The sequence below is a fragment of the Diabrotica undecimpunctata genome, chromosome 1, assembly GCF_040954645.1.
Source record: "Diabrotica undecimpunctata isolate CICGRU chromosome 1, icDiaUnde3, whole genome shotgun sequence".
NCBI classification, from domain to species: Eukaryota; Metazoa; Arthropoda; class Insecta; order Coleoptera; family Chrysomelidae; genus Diabrotica; species Diabrotica undecimpunctata.
In genome coordinates this window covers 144,389,758-144,412,450 of record NC_092803.1, presented here as the reverse complement: position 1 = coordinate 144,412,450, position 22,693 = coordinate 144,389,758, and the positions used below count along the sequence as shown (strand labels likewise).

The 22,693-nt window shown below is 32.2% G+C and overlaps 1 protein-coding gene across 3 annotated transcripts in view; it reads right to left on the bottom strand.

Annotated features, from left to right (window-relative positions):
- Positions 1-22,693, bottom strand: part of LOC140440580 (uncharacterized) — a 52,944-nt gene that overhangs the window by 5,713 nt on the left and 24,538 nt on the right. The window contains exons 1-3 of one of the 3 annotated variants that reach the window (XM_072530960.1): positions 16,488-16,525; positions 12,615-12,716; positions 2,522-2,677 (exon numbers count right to left, since the gene is read on the bottom strand). In XM_072530960.1, coding sequence (XP_072387061.1) covers positions 2,522-2,677; positions 12,615-12,716; positions 16,488-16,520 — 291 coding nt within the window. In that variant the 5' untranslated portion in view covers positions 16,521-16,525. Of the gene's footprint in view, positions 1-2,521; positions 2,678-12,614; positions 12,717-16,487; positions 16,526-20,359; positions 20,535-22,693 lie in introns of those variants that run through there. The other 2 variants (XR_011950876.1, XR_011950877.1) reach the window with 2 other exon arrangements.

The window sequence follows — 22,693 nt, the reverse complement described above, 5'->3', positions numbered from 1 at the left end:
CAAAAAAAAAGTTGCTGCAGCCAATCAAGAGATGGTTGGTTGGATGAGTTTGGATGGCTGTAGCAACTCAGTCTCAATCTGGTGAGACTAAAACGATAGTACATAAGAACAATATACACCGGGGTGTGTGAGGGCAATATACACCTGGGAATGTACACCCCAACACACGCACACAGTAGTAGTTTAGATTTTTTTTTTTTGTAGTAGTAGTTTAGATGTAGTAAAAATATAAAACCCAAAAATATACACACGGAGTGTGTGAGAGCAGTATACACTTGGGAATGCACACTCCATAGTTGTTAGATAAGTAGTAGTAGTTAATGTAAAAAAAATCGCTCACTGTCTAAACAAAACCATGTCTTCTGCAAAACATCAAAAGTCATATGTTGATTGTCCAAAAACTAAATAAACCCAAATTAAAATGTATAAAAGGCCCGTCAGGCCTTTTATACCAGCCGTCAGGCATAGGCCCCTCAGGGATATCGTATGCTGATCTAAACGCAAATTCCGAGCACCGAGGTCATGTGCGGCATACATGGGCCCGGTAGCCGGACCCTACTTGGATGCTCGGCTGGCGAGGAGAACAAAATTTATTTTGCCAAATCGGCGGCTAAGTGTACGAGCGCACACTCTTTTCGGACAGAGAGTGATCAGCCCAGGCTGGTGGCTCTCTGTTCAGAATACACACTTTCTCTTTTAGGGACTAGTCCCGATGTCAAGGTAGAGTAAATTCTATAGTAAAGTAAATAGGGAGAAAAGCCGATATGTGTACTGCCCCTACAGTTAGGTGGCTTAACCACAGTCAATAAAAACAGAGGGTGTCATATTACCCAGGACACTCAAAGTAATTTTAAGATCATAAGCCTCCTCACCTCCTGAAGTCACACGCTGAGGAGGGGTGAAGGAAAAGCCTGGTGGTCAGATAGGTACCACTTTAATAACGAAGTGTTACCGGTTTGATCTTCGGATATGTGGATACCACTTTACAATGGTATACACATGTTCCTTAGGGGCAGGATTGATCACATGTGTGTGTGTGTGTGTGTGTGTGTGTGTATGTGTGTGTGTGTGGAATCTACATTTAACTCTTTGTCTTACTATTCTGTCTTGTTGTTGTTGTTGTCTACTATGTTGTTTGTTGTCTTCGCAGCTTTGGTTTGCCATATTTTAACTTCTTCTTCTACGGCACTACAGCCCAAAATGAGCCTTGGCCTCCTTTATTTTTTGCCTCCACCCTTGTCTGTCTGTGGCTGCTCTTCTCCATACACTGACTCCTAAAAGTGCTTGTGCGTCGCTGCTTACTGTGTCTTCCCAGCGCTTTCTTGGCTTTCCAACTGGCCTCTTTCCCTGCATTCTGGCGTTCAGTGCTCGTTTTGGTAGCCTATCCTCTCCCATTCGTATCACATGTCCGGCCCATTGCAATCTTTGTATTCTAATGAAGTCTGACAGGGGTGTTTCCTTATACAGTTGATAGAGCTCGTTGTTATATCGAATTCTGAAGATTCCGTTTTCCCTCACAGGTCCTAGTATTCTCCTCAGTACTTTTCTTTCTTTCATATTTTAACTTACTTTAGGCATATTATTTAGGTATTGACGGTATTGACGGTTGTAGCTATTATATAAAATGAATTGATATGAGGTTGAATGCTCGAATAAATGAACTTTGAAAATAAAGGCAGATATCGAGCACAGTTTTATTAATCAAATCTTCGAGCTATCCAACAATCCCAGAATGTCATAAACATAAAATTAACAATAAAGTTAAATATAACACTACACTAAACAAGGACCAACAGTTTAAAATTATTTAAAATAGTCGAAGCTACATTTTTGTCGGCAACAGGGGAGAGCTATTATATAAAAGCCAATAGTATTATTTAAAATACCAGACCTATTATTTTGTTTCAGTCATTCGACACTGAGGAGCAGGCAGATTGATACCTCAGTACCATTTGACGGTTTTTGTATTTATACAGAACACGATACTGGTACGTCACGAGTAAGGGGAGTAGGCAGATTGAGACTCCGAACTCGAAAGCAACGGTATCTCTCTTGATAATAGCTCCAAAATGGGTGCCAAAACGTCGAGTATTAAATTCTCACTACTAGATCAATCTTCTAAGATTAATGGACCTTTTTATAATCATAGAATCTGGTTTAATATTAGCCTTCATCAGAATCCATGAGGCAGCCAGGTTACCGGCATGGATTCTCAGATTATATCTCTACCCATCTCGGGTACCATTCCTCGAGTTTTTGTATTCAACCTCATAAGGGGATTGGTTTGACAGATACATTGCCTTGCTTATCAGGGGGGTTGGCGATAGGTGTGGGGTGGGAAGGAATTTGATGGGATAAAAGTCTAGTGCCTGTCCCTCCTGAAAAATGAAGTGTAGGAGACAAACAGTAGCTAACATAGAGCAGAGTTTTCAACACCTGAAGTAGTCTGTCCTTTACAAAAAAATTTACAACACAAGAATTATCAATCTTAAAATAAATCAGAAAATTAGAAATAACTTACTTGAGAAATAAATTTATTGTTTATTGAAAAAATATCATAGCACGTAACATTCCATTTCTTTTTTGAGCTAATCATAATGATTAATAACATTTTTCTATTTTTAGTATTCCAGTAAATCCATGGGCACTTGTAAATATTTTCTGTAAATTTAGAGGTCTGTAATAAAGAGAAATAATTGTTTATTTAATGTTTGTTTAACAATGCAGTTGCAATTTAAATCACTAGTTCTAATTTATTGAAGATGATTGTAGTACCTACATAATAGTTTACAAGCCCATGGGAGACTTGTAATGGGTCATTTGACCCAGCATGAGTCACATATAAAACTTTCTGTCTTTCTTTTTTTCTCCCGTTTCTTTTATCAGTGTGTCGGATTTAGGCTAGCTATTTTAATTTCCATTCACCCATCGCATTCATTCTTTTTTATTTCCTGCCATTATTTTTAATTCCTTGAGTGAATTTTGTTTAACTTTTTCTGTCTCTGCGACTCGCTGTATCCATTTTTTTCTCAGTCTTCCTGTTTTTCTTTTTAGGATGTTCTTTGGTTGATGGACTTTTCTCGCAATTCTAATGCTTTACAAAAATATTGGTACCAAGAGCAGGAAAAATTTTCTCGGAAAACTTTTTCCCCATTTTCGACAATTTAACACAGTACGGCATTTATACAGAAAGTTACGGATCGGAATAGACATTATTTTTTCTGCCACGCCGTACATTTCAGCTAGGACAGAGGTTAGAAATCTAAGGCGCAGCTCTTAATTTGAACGCCCATGCTTTGAGTACCAATAAGAATATTCGCGACATAGTTTGTTTCTAAAGTTATTAATACATATAGTAGTATTGATTTATATGAGATTCATGTTGGGTCGAATAAATACCTAAAATGTCCAATGGGCTTGTTAGCCCAGTCTGGTTAAAAAAAAGGTCGAAGTCGTTACTAGATGACAAATAGATGAAAAAGAACTCGTATTTTTACCTTGCTTTTTTTTAAACAATAATTTATGATCACAATTTAATTTTTTGTCTTATATTTTACATAAACAATATTATTTATATCATTTTATTGTCAATAATATCTTTGTTTTCCCGTTTTTTAAATTTAAATTGATAAATAATTTACGGAGATATTTGTAAAAAAGCAGTTTTTTTGCATTAATTTATGAATTTTATTAATTTTTTTATTAACAAAATAAAATGTTATTAATATATTTGAACATCGAGAAATTACCGACATTTAAATTTGTTCGAAATTTTCTTACGTTCGGTCAAATATTTTAAAAGTTATTTGGTTTATTTATCCCTGAGGCTAAATATTTAAACTATTGAACTTGCTCTACTAATGACACATTTAGCAAATTTCATAGGACTCTTTAAGACTTAAACTATCTCAAAATTTAAATGCCTATTGCATTTTCATCGAAATTATTTACAAAATAAACGTTTGAAAAAGGGGTATGTTTTTTACTTATAAACAGTTGTAATAACTTCTATATTTTTCAAGCAACAAACTTGTACTACAACCATTGGATAGCTGGTAAAAAAACTAAGATGAAAAAACCCTCCTATGACCAATAGGAACGAAGTTAGGGACTATTTTGACGAAATTTTGGAGCGTGGCAGCTGCTACTCATCCCGCCTTTTTTACGCATACTAAGATATATTACCGGCTTTCTATTATATAGATGACTTTTCTTCTCTTCACTTAAATACATACAAAACGTAGGGGCACGAGGATGGTATACTCTGTGATCTTTCGAAATATTTAGATCTAAAAACATAAATAAATGTGTTTACCGTCCTCGTATTGTACATATACATATACACATTAAATAAACATGTAGATGGTCAAAGTAGTAAATAATTATAATTAATATAAGGAATATAATAATATAATGTGTAAAAACTTACCTGAAATTTAATTTATAAAATATATAAGTATTATTACATCATTGATATAAAATGAAAAAAAATGTTGATTTTCCGTAATTTTCCGAGATTTCCGGGGAGGATAAAAATTATGTCATCATTATTAATACTGCGACAAACTATTCCAGCCAAATTTAAAAAAAAAGTACGTTTTTACGGTGAACACAAATGTACTCAATTTGTTCGAGGTTTCCCATATTTCCCGGCCAGTGAAAACTATGAAGTTATTCATATTTTGACGAGCTACCCTAGACTAAAAATAGAGGCTTATAGCTGCAGTGGAAGCAGAGATAATGTATATTTTTTCTAGGTTCCCGAAAAAAAAATGTTCCTGAACCAGTTATCCTAATAAAGTTTATATTTTCATTCAAAATTTGTGCAACTTTTACTTCTTAATGTTTATAAACAATGGAGATATGATTTTTTTAAAAAATAGTCCCTAACTTCGTTCCTATTGGTCATAGAAGTTTTTTGTTTTTCAAAATGTGAGTTTTTTTACCAGCTATCCAATGGTTGTACGTACAAGTCTGTAGCTTAAAAAATATAGAAGTTTTTACAAAATTATTTATAAGTACAAACATACCCCTTTTTCAAACGTTTATTTTGTAAATAATTTCGATGAAAACACAATATGCAATTAACTTCTAAGATAGTTTCTAAGTCTAAAAGAATCCTATGAAATTTGCTAAATATATCTAGCATAATTAATAGAGCAAGTTCAATAGTTTAAATATTTAGCCTCAGGGATAAATAAATTAAATAACTTTTAAACTATTTGACCGATCGGGGAAAATTTCGCACAAATTTAAAAGACGGTAATTCCTAGATGTTCAAATAATGTAATAATAACATTTTATTTTGTTAATAACAAAATTAGCAAAATTTATAAATTATTAGTGCAAAAAAATCTGCTTTTTTGTAAATATCTTCGTAAATTATTTATCAATTTTAATTTAAAAAACGGGAAAATAAAGATATTCTTGATATAAAAAATTATATAAATATTGTTTATGTAAAATATAAGGGAAAAAAACTTAGACAAAAAATCAAATTGTGACCATAAATTATTGTTAAAAAAAAAACGCAAGGTAAAAATACGAGTAATTTTTCATTTACTCGTCATCTAGTAACCCCCACCTATGTCTCAAAAGCTTCAGATATCTGCAAAAAATTATGCAGTGAAATCGATGATGTAGTTTATAATATTTCCCAGGACTTTTTTCTTTTACACACAAAGGTATTATCAATATATCGACTATCAATAACAACTATCAATATATCGACTATTAATATTGCAGCATCAGGAATTATCCTTTACGTATTAGTTAAGAAGTTTAGGTAAACAAATATTGCTTCTCTTCTAAGTAGGGATACCTCTTGGGCATAATTAATTTTACATATATAAAATACTGTATTTAAGTTTGTCTTACTAGAAAAAAAACTGTTATGAATTTATATTAACCCTAAAATACTAACCTTACTTTTTCCTTTATGAAAAAAAGGGTAGGTCGTGGCTCTTCGTAGCCACGGCCTATCCTTAAAAACGAAAATCCGTTTATTGAGATGCTACGTGTTTACAGTGCTGCTCTATGGGGTTGAATTATGGGCACTAACCGAGACATCCATGGGAAAACTCGATGTATTTAAGATGTGGTGTTATAGACGGATACTGAGGATGTCCTGGGTGGACCGAATAACACACAATAAGATTCTACGTCGGATGGATAAAACACGTGAAATTATATCCACAGTAAATCAGCGCAAGCTAGAATATTTTGGACATATAATGCGCAACGATCATAGATATAACCTGCTGCAACTTATATTACAGGGAAAGGTCTACGGAAAGAGGAAGAAGGATAATATCTTGGCTCCAGAACTTACGAAAATGATTTTATTTGACCACTTTAGGACTATTTCGAGCTGCGGTCAATAAAGTTTGAATTGTCATGCTAGTAGCCAACATCCGTAACGGATAGGCACCGTAAGAAGAAGATGAAAAAAGATGTCACTGAAAAGTATTTTATTTATCTTAATTTTACAAATTATTTAAAACAAAGAGATGTTTCTAAAACCTAAAAGTTATAAAAAAATCATAATATCTACATGTTAGAACTACACTGCTGACAACAAATGGCGCGATGTTCACTACAAAATGGATGTCGGCAGTGCTCGCAATGATGAGTTGTCATTGGACGATTTTCAGATGAACAAAATAAATGACACATGGTACGTTTTAAAACAATAGGGCATATTCGTTTTTGCTACGGCTCTAGATTTAAAATATTTTCAATAAGCAACTTTACCGATCGATTCAAAGTTGGTCAAATTACAGGATGCTGTAGCCAAGGTTTCGGCAGTTGTTCATACAAAATTACCATAACTTTTTTTCTGGTGATGGTATTTTTCTGCTGTCGTTGTTAGTCATGATTACAAATTATCTAAGAGTTTATGCAAGCTATATTTATCATGCCATAGAACAGGCAAAGAACAAGAAGATGGCCATCTTCTTGTTTTTCTTTTCATGTTTCCGCACATTTGATCAAATGTGTCTATTCCGTACTTGGTTGCATTATAAAATTTAATGATATCTGGCTTTTCAGTTAAATTACATTCTATTGGTCAGTTGTGGATTATCGACAGAACTTTTGTCTTATAGGATACCATCGTTTTTTCACCATCGGGACAAAATAAGGACTGAACAATTTCACAATTTATGAGATTTATCATCTCGGAAGGTATTTCTCTTTCATTTTGCCATAGAATACCAACTATAGTTAAATTGTAAGGTGGTTTTAAGACCTCTAATCATAGCGCTACTGACGTAAAACAATTCTGCAACTTTCCTAAATACAATTCTGCATCAAACATACACTTGGTTCCTACGTTACACAGCATTACTATTTTCAGTCCATATTTGGCTGGCTTGTTTGGGATATACTACATCCGGAAAGGACATCTTCCCCTAAAAGCCAACAGCTGCTCATCGATTGTTAGGTCTGATCAGGGCTTATAGTACGTTTTGCAGTTCTGTATAAGAAGATTCCAGATTTCACGAATGGCTGCTAATAGGTCTGTTTCTTTTCTGTCTGGTATAGACATTTTATTATCAAAACTTAAATATTCTATAAGAAATTTATATCTTTCATGTCCCATAGTTGCTTTATATATCGCACCAGAAATTTTGTCATCAAACATTTGTTTTGTCGCTAAATAATTTTCTTTCTGAGCAGCAGCAAAAATAAGCCGTCCTAGGAGTACATGCAATTGTTCAATATTCACTTTCGAGTTTGTAAGCTTTTCGAATTAATATTTATGTGTCCTAACAAAAATTTCAGCATTTGTATGTTTTACAATTTTTACCAGAGACTCTGGACTCATAAAACAATGAAAAGCATCTAGTGAAGGACGTGCTTCCTTAATTTTATTAGAGGGGCCTTGAACAAAATGTACGGAGTTACGTTTGTAGTTTTAGTAGCCGCCTTGGTTGAGAGGACCACCTATGTCCACTTTTACCTTTTAGATCTGGAGATTCTTCTACGTTTGATGGAGTTAGTAAGCAGGAAATTTCTTTTTTTTGTCGATTTTAGAGCCATTACTTTCTTGTCTTGAAAACACTTAAGTAAACTGTTTTTTCAACTCATTACTCTTGTTACAACTTCTTTTTCTTTCCTTACTACTCAACAGCAAGTCATGGTCGGAATTTAAGTTATTTTCGCTTGATGGTTCGAACTCTGATTCAGATGAACTGAATGCTTTTAAAACGGCATCTTCTCTTTCGGAGCCATTTTCTGATTTATCAGAACGGTTATCCGATTCATCTGGCCAAAGTTCTTTCAGGCACACTTGCAACTTAGATTTTAACTTGCGTTGCGTGAGAGGTCTGTGCATATTTCTATTTTTCGTATTCATGTTTTACACTAAAAAAAAAAACCAAAGCTGATAATATCGTTGTTTCTGAAATTATAACGTTATTACTTACCTTCGGTATATTTACGAAGCTGTGCACATTTACAGGCAGTTCACTAATAATGTAGACGTAACTGTACTTGTAAAACGTTTTGATATACACTAATGTAAGAATAGATGAGCGGGCGAAAGATACTGGTGTACAACTTCCACAATATCTTATAACAACGACATTGGCGTCGTAAAAACTATGATCGTTAGTATTCTGGGTTTAAATATTGTGTAAATTTGAGAAAAAGCAGTATTAGGTACTATAATAGTAACCTACAAATAATAATAAACCATATAATAACTACAAACAAACGGTAGCGAATAAAACTGAATATATGCACAATGGAGCATATTTTATATATTTTGTCATGTACTTGTCTATATTCAGTTACCAATAAGAACTCTTTTATATTATGTCTTTTTTGCTCTCTTATCTATGATCTCTTATATGTCTTTTATATTATGTCTTTGGTTCAACAACTCAACAATTTGTTGAACCAACTTCCAACCATCATTTATCAGCAATGACAGAATTCTCACCATCATGCCATCTAGGAAACACGTAACTCTTTATATTAACAGGGACCAAATATAGTCCGCTTGTATTCAGATCGTGGACCTAAGAAGCTTGCACTAACATCTAAGTTCATTAAATGTCATGTTTTTAGAAATACTTTATGCTGGTCCAGGTTGAAATATTGGAGCCTGCATTGATGAAAACATTAGAGGTAGTCGAATAAAAATTCATTATCGACAGCCGTGCCGCGATAGTGGCCATAAATAATCACTTATCAAATTAAAATTGATAATAAATTTCTCAAACAAAATAATATTAGATAGTGCGGTATTTTTAATATAGGTGTTGGGGTATATATATTGGTCCAAGAGCATACTCGCTAACCAAACAAGGCTTTAAACACCAAAAATAGTACCACAAACTGTACCGTTAGAAATAAAATTCGAAAGTGGCTGTAAAAGACTAAAAAAATGGTAGTATTAAGGATAAAATCATATGAAGAAATTCATACTTACTTAGTCCTAAGCCTTTCTACCGTTAGGTGTAAGGCTGGTGGGGTTAAGATTTGCACTGTTGTCTCCATGCTATCCGGTCTTGTGTTAGATTTCGTGCACTTTCCCATGTCAATCCTTTCTTCTCAACTTCTTTTCTGATTTCGTCTACCCACCTAACTCTTGGTCTTCCTCGTTTGTTTTTCCCTTGCATTCTCGTTTCAAACACTCGTTTTGTTAATCTTTCATTCGACATTCTACACACGTGTCCGAACCATCTTAGTTGCCCCTCTACTATTTTTTCGTTTATTGGTTCTAGTTTTAGGTTTTGTCTGATTGTTTCGTTTCGTATTTTGTCTGTCCTCTTTCTGTTTGCTATTTTCCTCAGGAACCTCATTTCCATAGCATTGACTCGAGATTTTTGTCTCCCAGTCAATGTCCATGACTCGCTATTATACATGATTGTAGGTCTAACTACTGATTTAACGACTGCCGTTTTTACCTTCTCCGGTATTTCTTTTTTTCCCAAAAATGTTGTTTTCATAGTGTTAAATAAGCTTCCTGTTCGTCCCATTCTCTCATTTATTTCCATGTCTTGTTTACCGTTTGATTCAATTATTGCTCCTAGGTATTTAAAATGTTCCACTTGTTCTAGTTGTTTTTTGTTTAATTGTATTGCGTGTGTCTTTCTCTTATTTGAAATTATCATTGTTTTTGTTTTCTCTGTATTTATTTTCATATTTATGTTTGACAGTTCTTCTTCTAGGATTTCAAGGTTGTTCTGAAGGTCTTCTCTGTTTTCTGCTATCAAAACCATGTCGTCTGCGAATAGAAGCTCTGATAGTTGAGTCTGTTTCATTTGCCAGTATCCTAATATTAGTTTTCTCATTCTTCTCTTGGCTTTCTTTATTGCTGTATCCAGTACCACTGAGAACAGCAGGGCTCAACACGCATCCCTGTTTGAGGCCTTGACTTGTAGTAAATTCTTCGGATTCCTCGTTGTTGGTTCTCACCGTATTTGTATTATTATTGTACATATCCTTTATTACATCAATTGTTATCCTGTCAACTCCTCTTTCCTTTAATGTCCTCCATACGTCCTTTCTTTGTATTCTGTCAAACGCCTTTTCCAGATCAATAAAGCATATATGTATTTCTCTATTTTTATTGATTACTTTCTCACTTATTTGTCTTATTGTGAATATGTGGTCTTGCGTGCTTCTGTCCTTCCTGAACCCACATTGTGTATCTTCCATAGTTGGTTCTATTTGGGTTTTTATTCTTGTTTCTATTATTCTTGCGAATACCTTCCCAGGAATACTTGATATAGTAATACCTCGGTAATTATTACAGTTTCTCTTGTCGCCCTTTTTGTGTATTGGTAGTATTATGTCTTTCTTCCAGTCCTGTGGTATTTCTGCTCTTTTTATGATATCATTCATTAGTTCTTTCATGCTATCCACTCCCTCTATTCCCATGAATTTTATCATTTCCGGGGTGATATCATCCTTGCCTGGTGCTTTGCCTAATTTAACTCTTTCAATTGCCTTTTCTAGTTCCTCTGTTGTTATGGGTTCTACTTTTTGTTCTTCATTAATTTCTTGTATCTCCACTATGTTGTCTACGTCTGTATGAAATTCATAATGATTTACAAAGATTGAACGTGGACATTGTCAACTGATGGAACATCTATAAAGCATAGATAAGATCAATGATACATGGTGCATAATATGTCAAATGGAGGCGAAAATTGCCATATATGTCCTCTGTAAATATAAAATACATGGTGACATGGAACGGAAAAATTCTTTTCAACTCTCCAAGAATATTGTTCTTTTTTACGAAAGTCACAGGACTTCTTGGTCGAGTTTAATGAAAGGAAATGATTTTGTACAAAAGTTCCACGACCAACTTCTAAAGACAAGTAATATTACACAGGATTTACAATAAAAAATAAGTTCGTAACGAAAGTTACTATTCAATGGCTGCGTGACTACATTCTTACTCCGCTCTCTAAGTGCAAATAGTTAGATAGTTATATAGCATTGATCCCTGAATGCTTAGATGCAAAATTTCTTATTGTTCAGAGTGTCTCATAATGTGATTAAAGTATTCCAGCTTGCGTTTTTTATTATATTCTCAAGTTGTGCTGTTTAGTTCAGCTGACTAAGGACCTCATTTGTAACTCCGTCGACAGCTTATTCCTAGTATTCGAGTATACTCACATCTCAAAGGCCTCCAAGCGTTTAAGCAGAGTCCACACTTCCACTCCAGACAGTAGCACTGGAGATATGTCTCTATTTTTCGTATGATGCGTTATTCCAATTTGTTTGTAGAATTCTTTTACGTTCTCTTCACTTCTATTTGCTGTTGGAGTATAAAATTGTATAAGCTTAACGTTAAAGGGATGACATTTTAACTGCAAGACTATGAAACTATGTGTCTTCTTAATTATAAGTAATACATCACTACTCCCTAGGTTTTGGTTATTATCTTTGCCGGCAATCTAATTTTACTAATGCATAAGACGCTGCTATTAAATCTTTTCATTTCTTTGATCGCGTTTCTTAATTTTTCTACCTGATATAGTGTTCGTTCATTCCATCGACAGTTTAATAATTTTATCCTTTTTGAAACAGTCATATAGTTTTCGAGCCAGGCCTGGATCTCAGCCCTACGTAGCCAGTCGCGTAGTTCTCTCTATCAAGCCAAGATACATAAGGGTGACGATAGCACAGCATCTGAGAATTATTTACCATGACAATTTTCTCAAGAATAGTAATGTAGTGAATTATCGTGACCTTCTGCATCGCAATATAATACACAGTTAATCTGTTGTTGTGGCTCTGGCTTATAATGTCAATAATGACATGGTCTAGGATTGATTTTTATACGTCCTAATTTGTACTAAAACGCTGCTACCTGTTTTCAGAAATTATTATTGACCTACCAGTCTAGATCCGTAATTTTTTGTACCAACAAAGATGTGGTTCTTTACCAGTCATTAAGGTCTTGACCATTGATAGGTAAAAACTCTACTTAAAAGAGCTGTATGCGCATCAACAAGTCTTGAGAGACTGTCAGGATCTCCAGTCAAACCAGTTCAAAGTACTAACTATCCCTGCAATCTCTCTGAACCCCACAAAACAATATAAACACTAATATGGATATGATTTATATTTTTATTGTTTTTACTTACCGTGTCTGTTACATATTGACAACTTGTGGTTAAAAGTAAGAACATTAAAAGTTCGTGTGTCATAGCCACCCACGCTCGAATTTTATTTCCTGAACTAGTATCCTACAAAAAGTTTAAGTAGTAAGAATAGTAATCAGAAACCTTTATTTTTTGTTATTATTTTTTTTTGGAAAGGCATTTTCTCATGATAACGTTACTATAACGTTATATAACGTACTATAGCGTTATTATTATAGTAGGTAATGCAATTAGGTATACCTCTGAATATACAAAAGGCTTATATACAGGGTGGTTCTTAAGTAGTTTGAATTTTGGAATATTTCTCGGAAACAGTCTTTCGTAAAGGTATAGAATGGTATAAAACAGTACAGAGAGTCAAGCTTGTGCAGTATATCTTTTGCTTACCCAACAGGCGTAGTACAGACACCAACTAGCCTTAAACACGCCTTAAGGGAGAGCAGAAGTGATTGCTGAAGCGTGGAAAATAGACCACTAATAAATATTCTGAATATATATATATATATATATATATATATATATATATATATATATATACAAAATGAGTTTTTCTTGAGTTTAGGTTCAATAAATTATATTACATGTGGAACTAGATTTTATTTTCCATAGAAATCAACGTTTCGGCTGGAAACCCTTGCCTTTGTCAAGATTCTAAAATGTACAAGATTAAGAACAAACAGTTATTGTAAAAGATGTATATATATATATATATATATATATATATATATATATATATATATATATATATATATATATATATGTATATATAACTTACCAAAACGTAAAACGGGACACTGACATTAATGAAGTGACAAATAAAAGTTGATATCTGATATCTCATGGTTTACTGTCATTAGTGTATAATTATTTTTATATGGGCGTATCATTGATGTTTTCGAAAAAGGTAAAGTGGTGATTTGTTATGACTTTAAGAGCTTTTTATGGTGTTTAAATCAGATTAAAATATATTTTATTTAGGTTTTGTGTATCTTTTTTGTCATTTATTGCGTTATAATTTCTTTTTATTTCTATTGATTCGTGTATCTCTCTCTTCTTTTTGTTTTGGTCGATTTTTAAAATTTTGATGTTTTCAAAGTCAAATTTATGTTTCTTCTCATTTTCGTGTTTTGTGAGCGCAGTAACATTGTTCTTTGTCATATTTGTTAGAACGAATTCTGGATTGAAGCAGTTGACTGGTTTGCCCGATATAGACACCTTTACTGTTAATACATGGTATCTGGTAAACAACATGTAATTTTTTGAGTTTTGGAGTTTGTGATTGTTTTTAGTAGGGTGAAATATTTATTTAAAAGGTTGTTGCCTTTGTGGGCCACTGTTATGTTATATTTGGCTAAAAGATTTGTCAATTGTTCGGATAAACCTTTTATATATGGAAGAGTTGTATAAGTAGTTTTGATACTGTTGGGTTTATTGTTATTTATATTGTTGTAAAATTTATTAAGTCTTGGTTTGAAAATAGTTTCGATTAGATGTTTGGAATATGCATTCTTTAGAAGGGCATTTTTTTGCTTTTTGAGGTTATACTTCTATACGAGCGTTTGACGTTGGAAATTTGCAGGGGATTCAATCGGTGAAATCAGTACATATGTAAGATATAAGTAAGAGAGAGACAGAACATATATTTTCTCTCTTTCTCTCTCAAGAATAAAAATGTTCCTTTTGTATATATAATTAATATTATATATATATATATATATATATATATATATATATATATATATATATATATATATATATATATATATTTATAATATTATATATATTAATATTATTATTAATGTGATAAGTTTTGTATTATTTATTAAATGTTCATAATTACTTTATTATTAGATTTTAAAATAATATTAACAATTAATTACTATATCAACGAGAACTGTCAATTTTGACATACGTTAGTATCATTGGCAACTTTTTTAAGTATTTGGTTCATACGCTGGTATATGTGAGTTCGAATCCCAATATGAATTTCCTTTTTTATTTTTGAAATATTTAAAAACCTTACGTTAATCTTATTAAATATATGTAATATACTCAAAAATGCTAAATTTTAAAATAAAATGAAAATTTACAACATAATCCGAGTTGTTGGTTTTTAATTTTTATCTTCCACAAACATTTTTTGAAGTTATACTTCTATATATATAGAGTTTACTATATATATATATATATATATATATATATATATATATATATATATATATATATATATATATATATATATATATATATAGTAAACTCTTAAATATTGTGGAAATCTGCAAGAAAGACTCTAATGAGTATCAATAGTTTCACAGAACGTTTTCGCCAAAGAGAATTAATTTGGCTTCTTCAGGGCTGAAAGAGAATAAATTATAATTAGCTACCATATATTATCTATTAAAAACATTATTGATCTTACCGTAAGAGTTAGAATATTAAAAAACTTTGCTAGTAACATAATGGTGTTTTTTGTTACTATGTGAAAAAAAACCTTCCTTCGCTACTAAAAATGCTGATCCTGATGTCTTAAGTGGGAACCCAGTCTCGGATACTAGTATCAACAAATATTTTTCATTACCATATTTCAGAGATATCACTCGGGTTAACAACTGAAAAGTGTTGAAAATAGCTTTGGCAATAATAATAACAACATTAAACTTAATGTGGCTTGTAGATCAGCCTTAACAATTAATAATCTTTATTCTAAGATAAAAGATAAGACTCCCATAGATAGGCTTAGTAACATTGTCTACAATATTCCATGCCTCTCTTGCAACAATTTCTACATCGGCCAAACATCTCAATTATTGAAATCACGTATTACACTACACAAAAGTGATTCTCGATTTCACCCTGACCGTTGTGCATTAGCCAAACATGTCCATTCCACTGGTCATCTCATGGACTGTACTAACACTACAATTCTCCACCGTGAGAATAATAAATCTAAAAGAGAGTTCATTGAAATGTCTTATATTTTCCTTAACGATTTCTCCATTAATGTTAAGAGTGACATTAAGAATCTAAGCGATATATACCACTTCTTACTTAAATCAGGTACCAAGAACAATACAACATCACAGATAACTAACATGACTGATATATCCAATGATAACTAACCTACCTTTATAATTAATTTTTATTAACTAAAAAAGATAACATTCCCATGCTTTACTTAGCTTATATTATATCTTATTTCAATAAGATATAATAATACATGAACAATAGAATATAATTAAAAAAGAAAATCAAAATAATATTTCCCTATACTGGGTTTTAATTTCATTCGTTTTTACCAATAAATCTTAATGACAGAAAGATTCATAAGAACTACTTGAATTTGTCAGCGCATGCGTTCTGGCTAAAACAGAACCTCACTTTTAAACTTTCTAACAATAAAAAATTTAGCTATTGCCGACAATTCAATGAATTACCTCCTTTTAAAAGTAGTTACATTGGGTTTTTCCATTAACCTTGGGCAAACCTTTGCGTTTTAAGTTCAAAGCTACGATACATTTCAAACTTTAAAAAAAACTTTTTTTGCACATATTAACAAAAAACACCATTATGTTACTAGCAAAGTTTTTTAATATTTTTAACTCTACAATTCTAAGTTACGGTAAGATCAATAGTGTTTTTAATAGATAATATATGGTAGCTAATTATAATTTATTCTCTTTCAGCCCTGAAGAAGCCAAATTAATTCTCTTTGCCAATATTTAAGAGTTTACTTATTTAACTTATCTGCAAAGATTAAATTTCTTTTGTATATGTATATATATATATATATATATATATATATATATATATATATATATGTTACATTGCTTAACCAAAATTTAAAAATATACTTACAAATACTAAGTAGCAGATTGTAGGTACTGCCATTATTAGACCACTGGCTGATAATAAACAAATTAATTTTTGATTCATTTTAACCAAAATATCAAAACATCTAAAATTTAAACATAGTTATTATAGTCATGCTTTAACAAATATTTCTAATAGAATTTAATATATTTTTATATATAGTAATATAAATGTATAATTTAATTTTAAAAATAAATTGTTAGTAATCTCTTAAATACATAAAAATAGTGCCAATGAAATAAAATAACAGTAAGAAAAAGTTCAATGTAAAGTGATTAAATACAAGGTTAACACACGCTTTAGAAGAATTAGATAAATGATAATGGAATGCCTTTGTCTCTGTTTTTGCTGTTATCTGCTTTCTAATGATATGTTTTCTTTTCTTGATCTATAGAGGCCTCTGCCTTCCTGGAGCTTTCTCAATTAAATTGTTTGTTTGGGAGTGGCAAATACCTTTGACTTTTAGAATAGAAAAAGTACAGATTTAGTCATCTTGTAAGGTAAATATTTTAGATATAGTGAAATGCACCATATAATAAATTTTTATCATCCACTTGTTAGCAAATTGTATTCTTGCATGGTGTACTGCAAAAAACTTTCAGTTGTCAAAATTTAAATTTTCCAAACAGTATATGGTGGAGAACAAATGGATAATTAAAGTTTCCTAAATTGTACACTTTCTGAAAGTTTTTGTTTACGAATTATGCATTTTTTACGACTTTGCCCCAAACTATTGGCAACATTGTAATGAAATTTTATAAGAATATGTTTTGAAAGCTGATACATCCCATGAATTTGTTTTTATATCTGATTCTCATAGAGGACGCTACTTACACGGATCGTACTAAGTATTAGTCAATATAACTTTTTTAAGAGTATAATTATTATTAATCAAAATTTTAAGTAAACTTAAACATCATTCAATTTTACACGAAAAAGGTACTCTTGGTAAAACTCTACTGTGTACCATTTTCGGAATATTTTGATTTGAAAATTATGACTTAATAATTGATGCTGGTATAAAATAGTTAGTAATTAAACAAAATTTACAAGAAGAAAATTAAATTAATGACTAAGAACATAAAATAAAATTCAATTACAGTAAGTGTTCAAAATACCCTCCGTTTTCGCGAATACACAAGTCTATTCTTTTTTCTAAAGATTCCATTAACCTTCTAAACTGTAGGGGATCAGCTATGATGTCATTAAATTGACGTTGAATTCTTTCTTTCAATTCTTGGCGTGAATCTACCTCTGTAGCATATACTTTTTCCTTAATATAAAACTAAACTGCGTAGTCCAAAGGGTTAAAATCGCATGACCGAGGAGGGGAAATGAATCGGAGCTTCTGCACCTCTACCAACCCATCGATTCGGAAAATGATTACTCAACCAATTACGACACCTTCTATCAAAGTGTGGTGGAGCTCCATCGTGCATAAAAAATAAAGATCTTCGCTCGTTTAGCGTTAAATCTTTTAATATCTCGAATAAGGAATTGTTTAAAAAATCAAGATACATAATCACCATTTAAATTTCCAGGTAGAATATGTTAACCTATTAATTTGTTACCTAAAGTTGCTGCCCAAACATTAACTTTAAATGAGTGTTGGTAATGTGATACCCTTTTAACTCGTGGATTCTCATCACACCAGTAGTGTGCATTATGGGAGTTAAACATAATTGTCGCGTAAAGGTGGCCTCGTCCGTAAAAAGAATGCATTTTAAAAAAATTGGATTGTGGGCTGTCCTTTGTTGCAATGTTTCACAAAAATCCACTTTAACCGGTAGATCATCTGGCAAGAACTCTTGGACTTGTCTGTAATGATAAGGATGTAATTGCCGTTCTTTCAGTATATGCCAAGTACTTGAAGAAGAAGTATTTGTTTGTCTTGCTATATTCCTTACGCTAACTGTTGGCTCTTGATCAATTAAATTTAAAATATTATTTTCTTTATTAATTGTTCCTGTTGTCCTTGGTCTACCACAATTTATTTTATTTGGTCTCACATTCCCAGTTTCTCGACAACGTCGTTCAACGGCTCTAAGTGTTTTTTTACTTGGTAAGTTTCTTCTAGGAAACTTTTCTGCATAACGTTAACACGTAAAATATATAAAAATACTTTGTTACTTGTGCCTTAATGAACTGTACTTTCTTAATTATTGTTCCACTGAACAGTAAGGTCTTTCAGATAGAAAGGCTTTTGTCAATTTACGGAACTTAAGGAAAGAAGTTGAAGATTTAAGTTGTAAAGGGAGATGGTTGTATAATTTTTTTGCCGAATAGAATATAGATTTCTTTACTAACTCAGTGGATGGGATCGATAAATACACATCAAAGCTTAAATTTCTAGTGAAGTAGTCATGCTTTCGATGCTCCAAATAATTATGGCTAGATATAATTCAGATATAATTTGTCTTCAGAAAACTAATTTCGAAAATGAAAAAATGCAAGCTTTAAAACAATTTAAAAGTTACTGCAAAAATCGAACTAACCAAGAAAAAGCCAGCGGCGGAGTAGCTATCTTTGTGAAAAAGTCAATTGAAACCACTGTAATTTCTCTCCAAACTAATCTAGAAGCAATTTGCATAAAACTTAACTCAAGTCCAAATATCTACGTTTGTAACTTATACCTACCTTCATCAACGCAAGTCGACTCAGAACCATCAACTGAACTGTTACAACAAATTCCCCAACCCAGACTTATTTTGGGCGATTTTAATGCCCACGACTTTTTATGGGGCTCTTCTACTATAAATACTAGGGAAAGACTGTTAGAAGAGATATTTGAACAGTCTCACCTTTCAGTCTTAAACGACGGCACGCCCACTAGATTTAATATACAGAACAGCAAATCTTCATGTATAGACCGTGTTTTTTATTCGTAATAACAAAAATCTTTTTTCCAATTTAATCGAAAGCAGTATGGCCACATTTAAAAGTATGTACCTCAAATACAGAAGAGACACTAAAGAACCTTGTTGCCATTATCACAAAAGCAGCAAAAAAAGCAATAGGAAACACCACATACATAAAACAACGCAACCCTGTCCCATGGTGGAATCACGAATGCAACACAGCAGTTGAATCTAGCAAAAGAGCTTTTAACCAATACAAGCTCTACAAAACTGTTAAGAATAAAATTGAATACAGAAAACGCAAAGTGTATTAAAACATTTACGTGTGCGGACGTAAAAGCGGCGGTTAAATAAAAAGTGCGATATATGTGGGAAGAAAAGTGGAAAGTGTCATCGGCCAAGCTACGCGATGTTAAAAAATCGATTAAACCCTGGCCCACATTACCAACAAGTCGGAAAGACCAGGTAATATTAACGCGACTCCGACTGGATCATACGCGATTAACTAATAGCTACGTGTTCTCCAACAAACAAGAACCAAGATGTGACAACTGTGATGAAAAACTAACAATCAAACATATATTAGAGAAATGTCCAGCATTAACGCCAAAGCGCATGTTGTACAATATACCAAACAAACTTATACAGTACAATATTTCAAACATTAAAAGTTTCTTAACGTCAATTAACGACTTAAATGCTATCTAAACTAACATTATAAATGTAATACAAATTAGTGTTCGCTATCATTGTTTAGCTAATAGCCAATTTGGCTGATGCGATTTTATTAATAAAAAAAAATATAACTGAACACAACGGTCGAAGACTAACTGATATATATTTTATATTTTATATTTTATAATATATATTTTAAATTTTTTGACTTGTTTATGCTTTCATGTAAAGTTACATATTGAAGTAACCTGGGTAAATCCTGTTTTAATCTTTTGTTAAAAAAATACTGGCACGTTGGCTTACCTACTAGGGTTGTTAACTTACCTTTTAAATTTTATATGATATTTTGCTACTTCTTTTAGAGTAGAGCTAATATTGGCTTGGTAATTTTTATCTAAAAAATAGGCCTTACTTGTAGGTTTCTTTAAATTTAGTTTTATGTACCTAAATAACCAATTCATGTGCAATGGTACATGAAACGTCATATACATGACATAAGATATTATGAACTGAAATCCATATGCTCCTAAAATAAATGTAATTATAAAAGGTATATAATATAATTCAGCGTTTTTGACGAGATTCATCGTTCTATATGTCTGTAATATTCTTTTAATCAAACTATCTATTTAGCCATCAGTTGTATTAGAAATCACACAATTTAATTGTTATTAAACGATTTATTGTTAATTACGCATACTGTTTATCTTAATTAATCAATTATCTTTTCAATAACAATCAAACACAGTTTGATTGTTATTGAACGATTTATTGTTCAGAACATATGACGAATTCCACAGAAATTATTTTGAAATTTGAGAGCAGAATCTTGGGTTCAAAACCAGGGGGTGGGGGTAAGACTTCATCTTCTGGGAAACACATTATTTAAGTATTGCCCCTCCACACGAGCGTATAGTGAAGTGGAGCACCATCTTGTTGCAGCCAAATTTTGCCGTTTGGGATGTTGCTTATGTCTGAAATTTTTACTCAAGTGAGGAACGTCTTCTAACAAAAAACAAACATATAAAGATTTGTTTTCATTTAATGCTGTTTTTCTGTGCCCTGATTTCGATAAATATTTTAGTGAACCAGGTTCGTTTAGCTGTTTTATTGTTATGGGATTTCGGTTAGGATATAAAATAATTAAAGATATACTTTTTTGTTGACTTTTACGCATATCACCACATCCTAATATAATTAAAATTTCAATTTATATAACACTACTAATTTATTGAAACGTGTAAGTTGTTTTTTTTTATTTAGAAATTACAGCCGCATCCACCATAATGGTTATTATGGGGGAAGCAGAGGTGTAAGCTATTGATCCATAATCAATTTTTGATCTAATTAGATATCTATAAATTGTAAGTAAGGTAGAGAGCTCAGAGCCCCAAAATCTATTTGACAGTCTTCTCATTAGGTTAAGTTTGTTACTACTAGTCAATACTAATTGCCTAATGTGTTCTTTCCAAGTCAGTTTATTATCAAACCACATACCTAAGAATTTTATACATGATTTGAAGGATAGTAAAGTATTGAAAAATTTGAGATTGGGGTCATTTGAGAAGTTCTTTGATGTTGACCACCAAGTCATCTTCATATAAACGTGCTTTTAAAGGTTTTTTGAGTTTTTAATTATGTCATTGATAGCGATTAAGAAAAGAGTAGGACTAATAATTGAGCCTTGATTAATACCGTTTTCTTCCTCCTGCTTTTAAGAATGGTAGTTGTTAACTCTTACGCGAAAAGATGTGTTTTCTAGAATGTTCTTAATTAAATGAAAGCAATTTCCATGAATATTCCATGACTGTAACTTTTTTAAAATGTTAAATCTCCAACATGTATTAAATGCTTTTCTTAAGTCAAAAAGTACTGCGATACAATGCTGTTTTGTTGCCAGAGATTCATGAATATCACTTTTGAGGTCCAATAATGTTGTCTATCCCGGATCGGTTTTGTCAAAAACCATGTTGTTCGTTTATAAGTAAGTTCGAAATTTCTAGATCCCAAGTCAGCCTTTTTGTCTTTTGAGAAATGAGAGAATGATAGATTTTGACCAAACAGATGGGTACTGGTTAATATAAAGAGGTGCTACACTTTTCCAGTGTTACTATATGGAGTTGAAGCCTGGACACTGACGTAAACCACAAAAAAACAGATTGAAGCCTGCGAGATGTGGATCTACAGGAGGATACTAAAAATATCCTATGTGGTCCATGTCACCAACGTTGAGCGCTTGACCTACAGTCCTACAGCGCATGACGAAAGAAAAAGAAGTGCTTAATTTAGTGAAACAACGTAAGTTTGAGTACCTCAACCACGTGGTATCGTGGTTGAGGTACTCAAGGTACAATATCGAATGATTCAACTCATTATGCAGAGTAAAGTATTTGGCAGGAGAGAACCGGAACGCCATCGTATCTCGTGATTGAAAAACCTTTGACAATGATTTGGGATGACCTTCGCGGAGCTGTTACGCAGAGCAGTCAACAAAACCATGATAGCCTTTATGATGGCTAACATTACGACCGGATAAGGCACTGAAGAAAAAGTAGAATGAGATATTGTTGAAATCTCACAAAAAATGCACGATTACTCCTGTTTTGGGTGGCGACCATATTTTTTTCTTTAGTTTTGAGTACTAAAAAATAAAAAAAT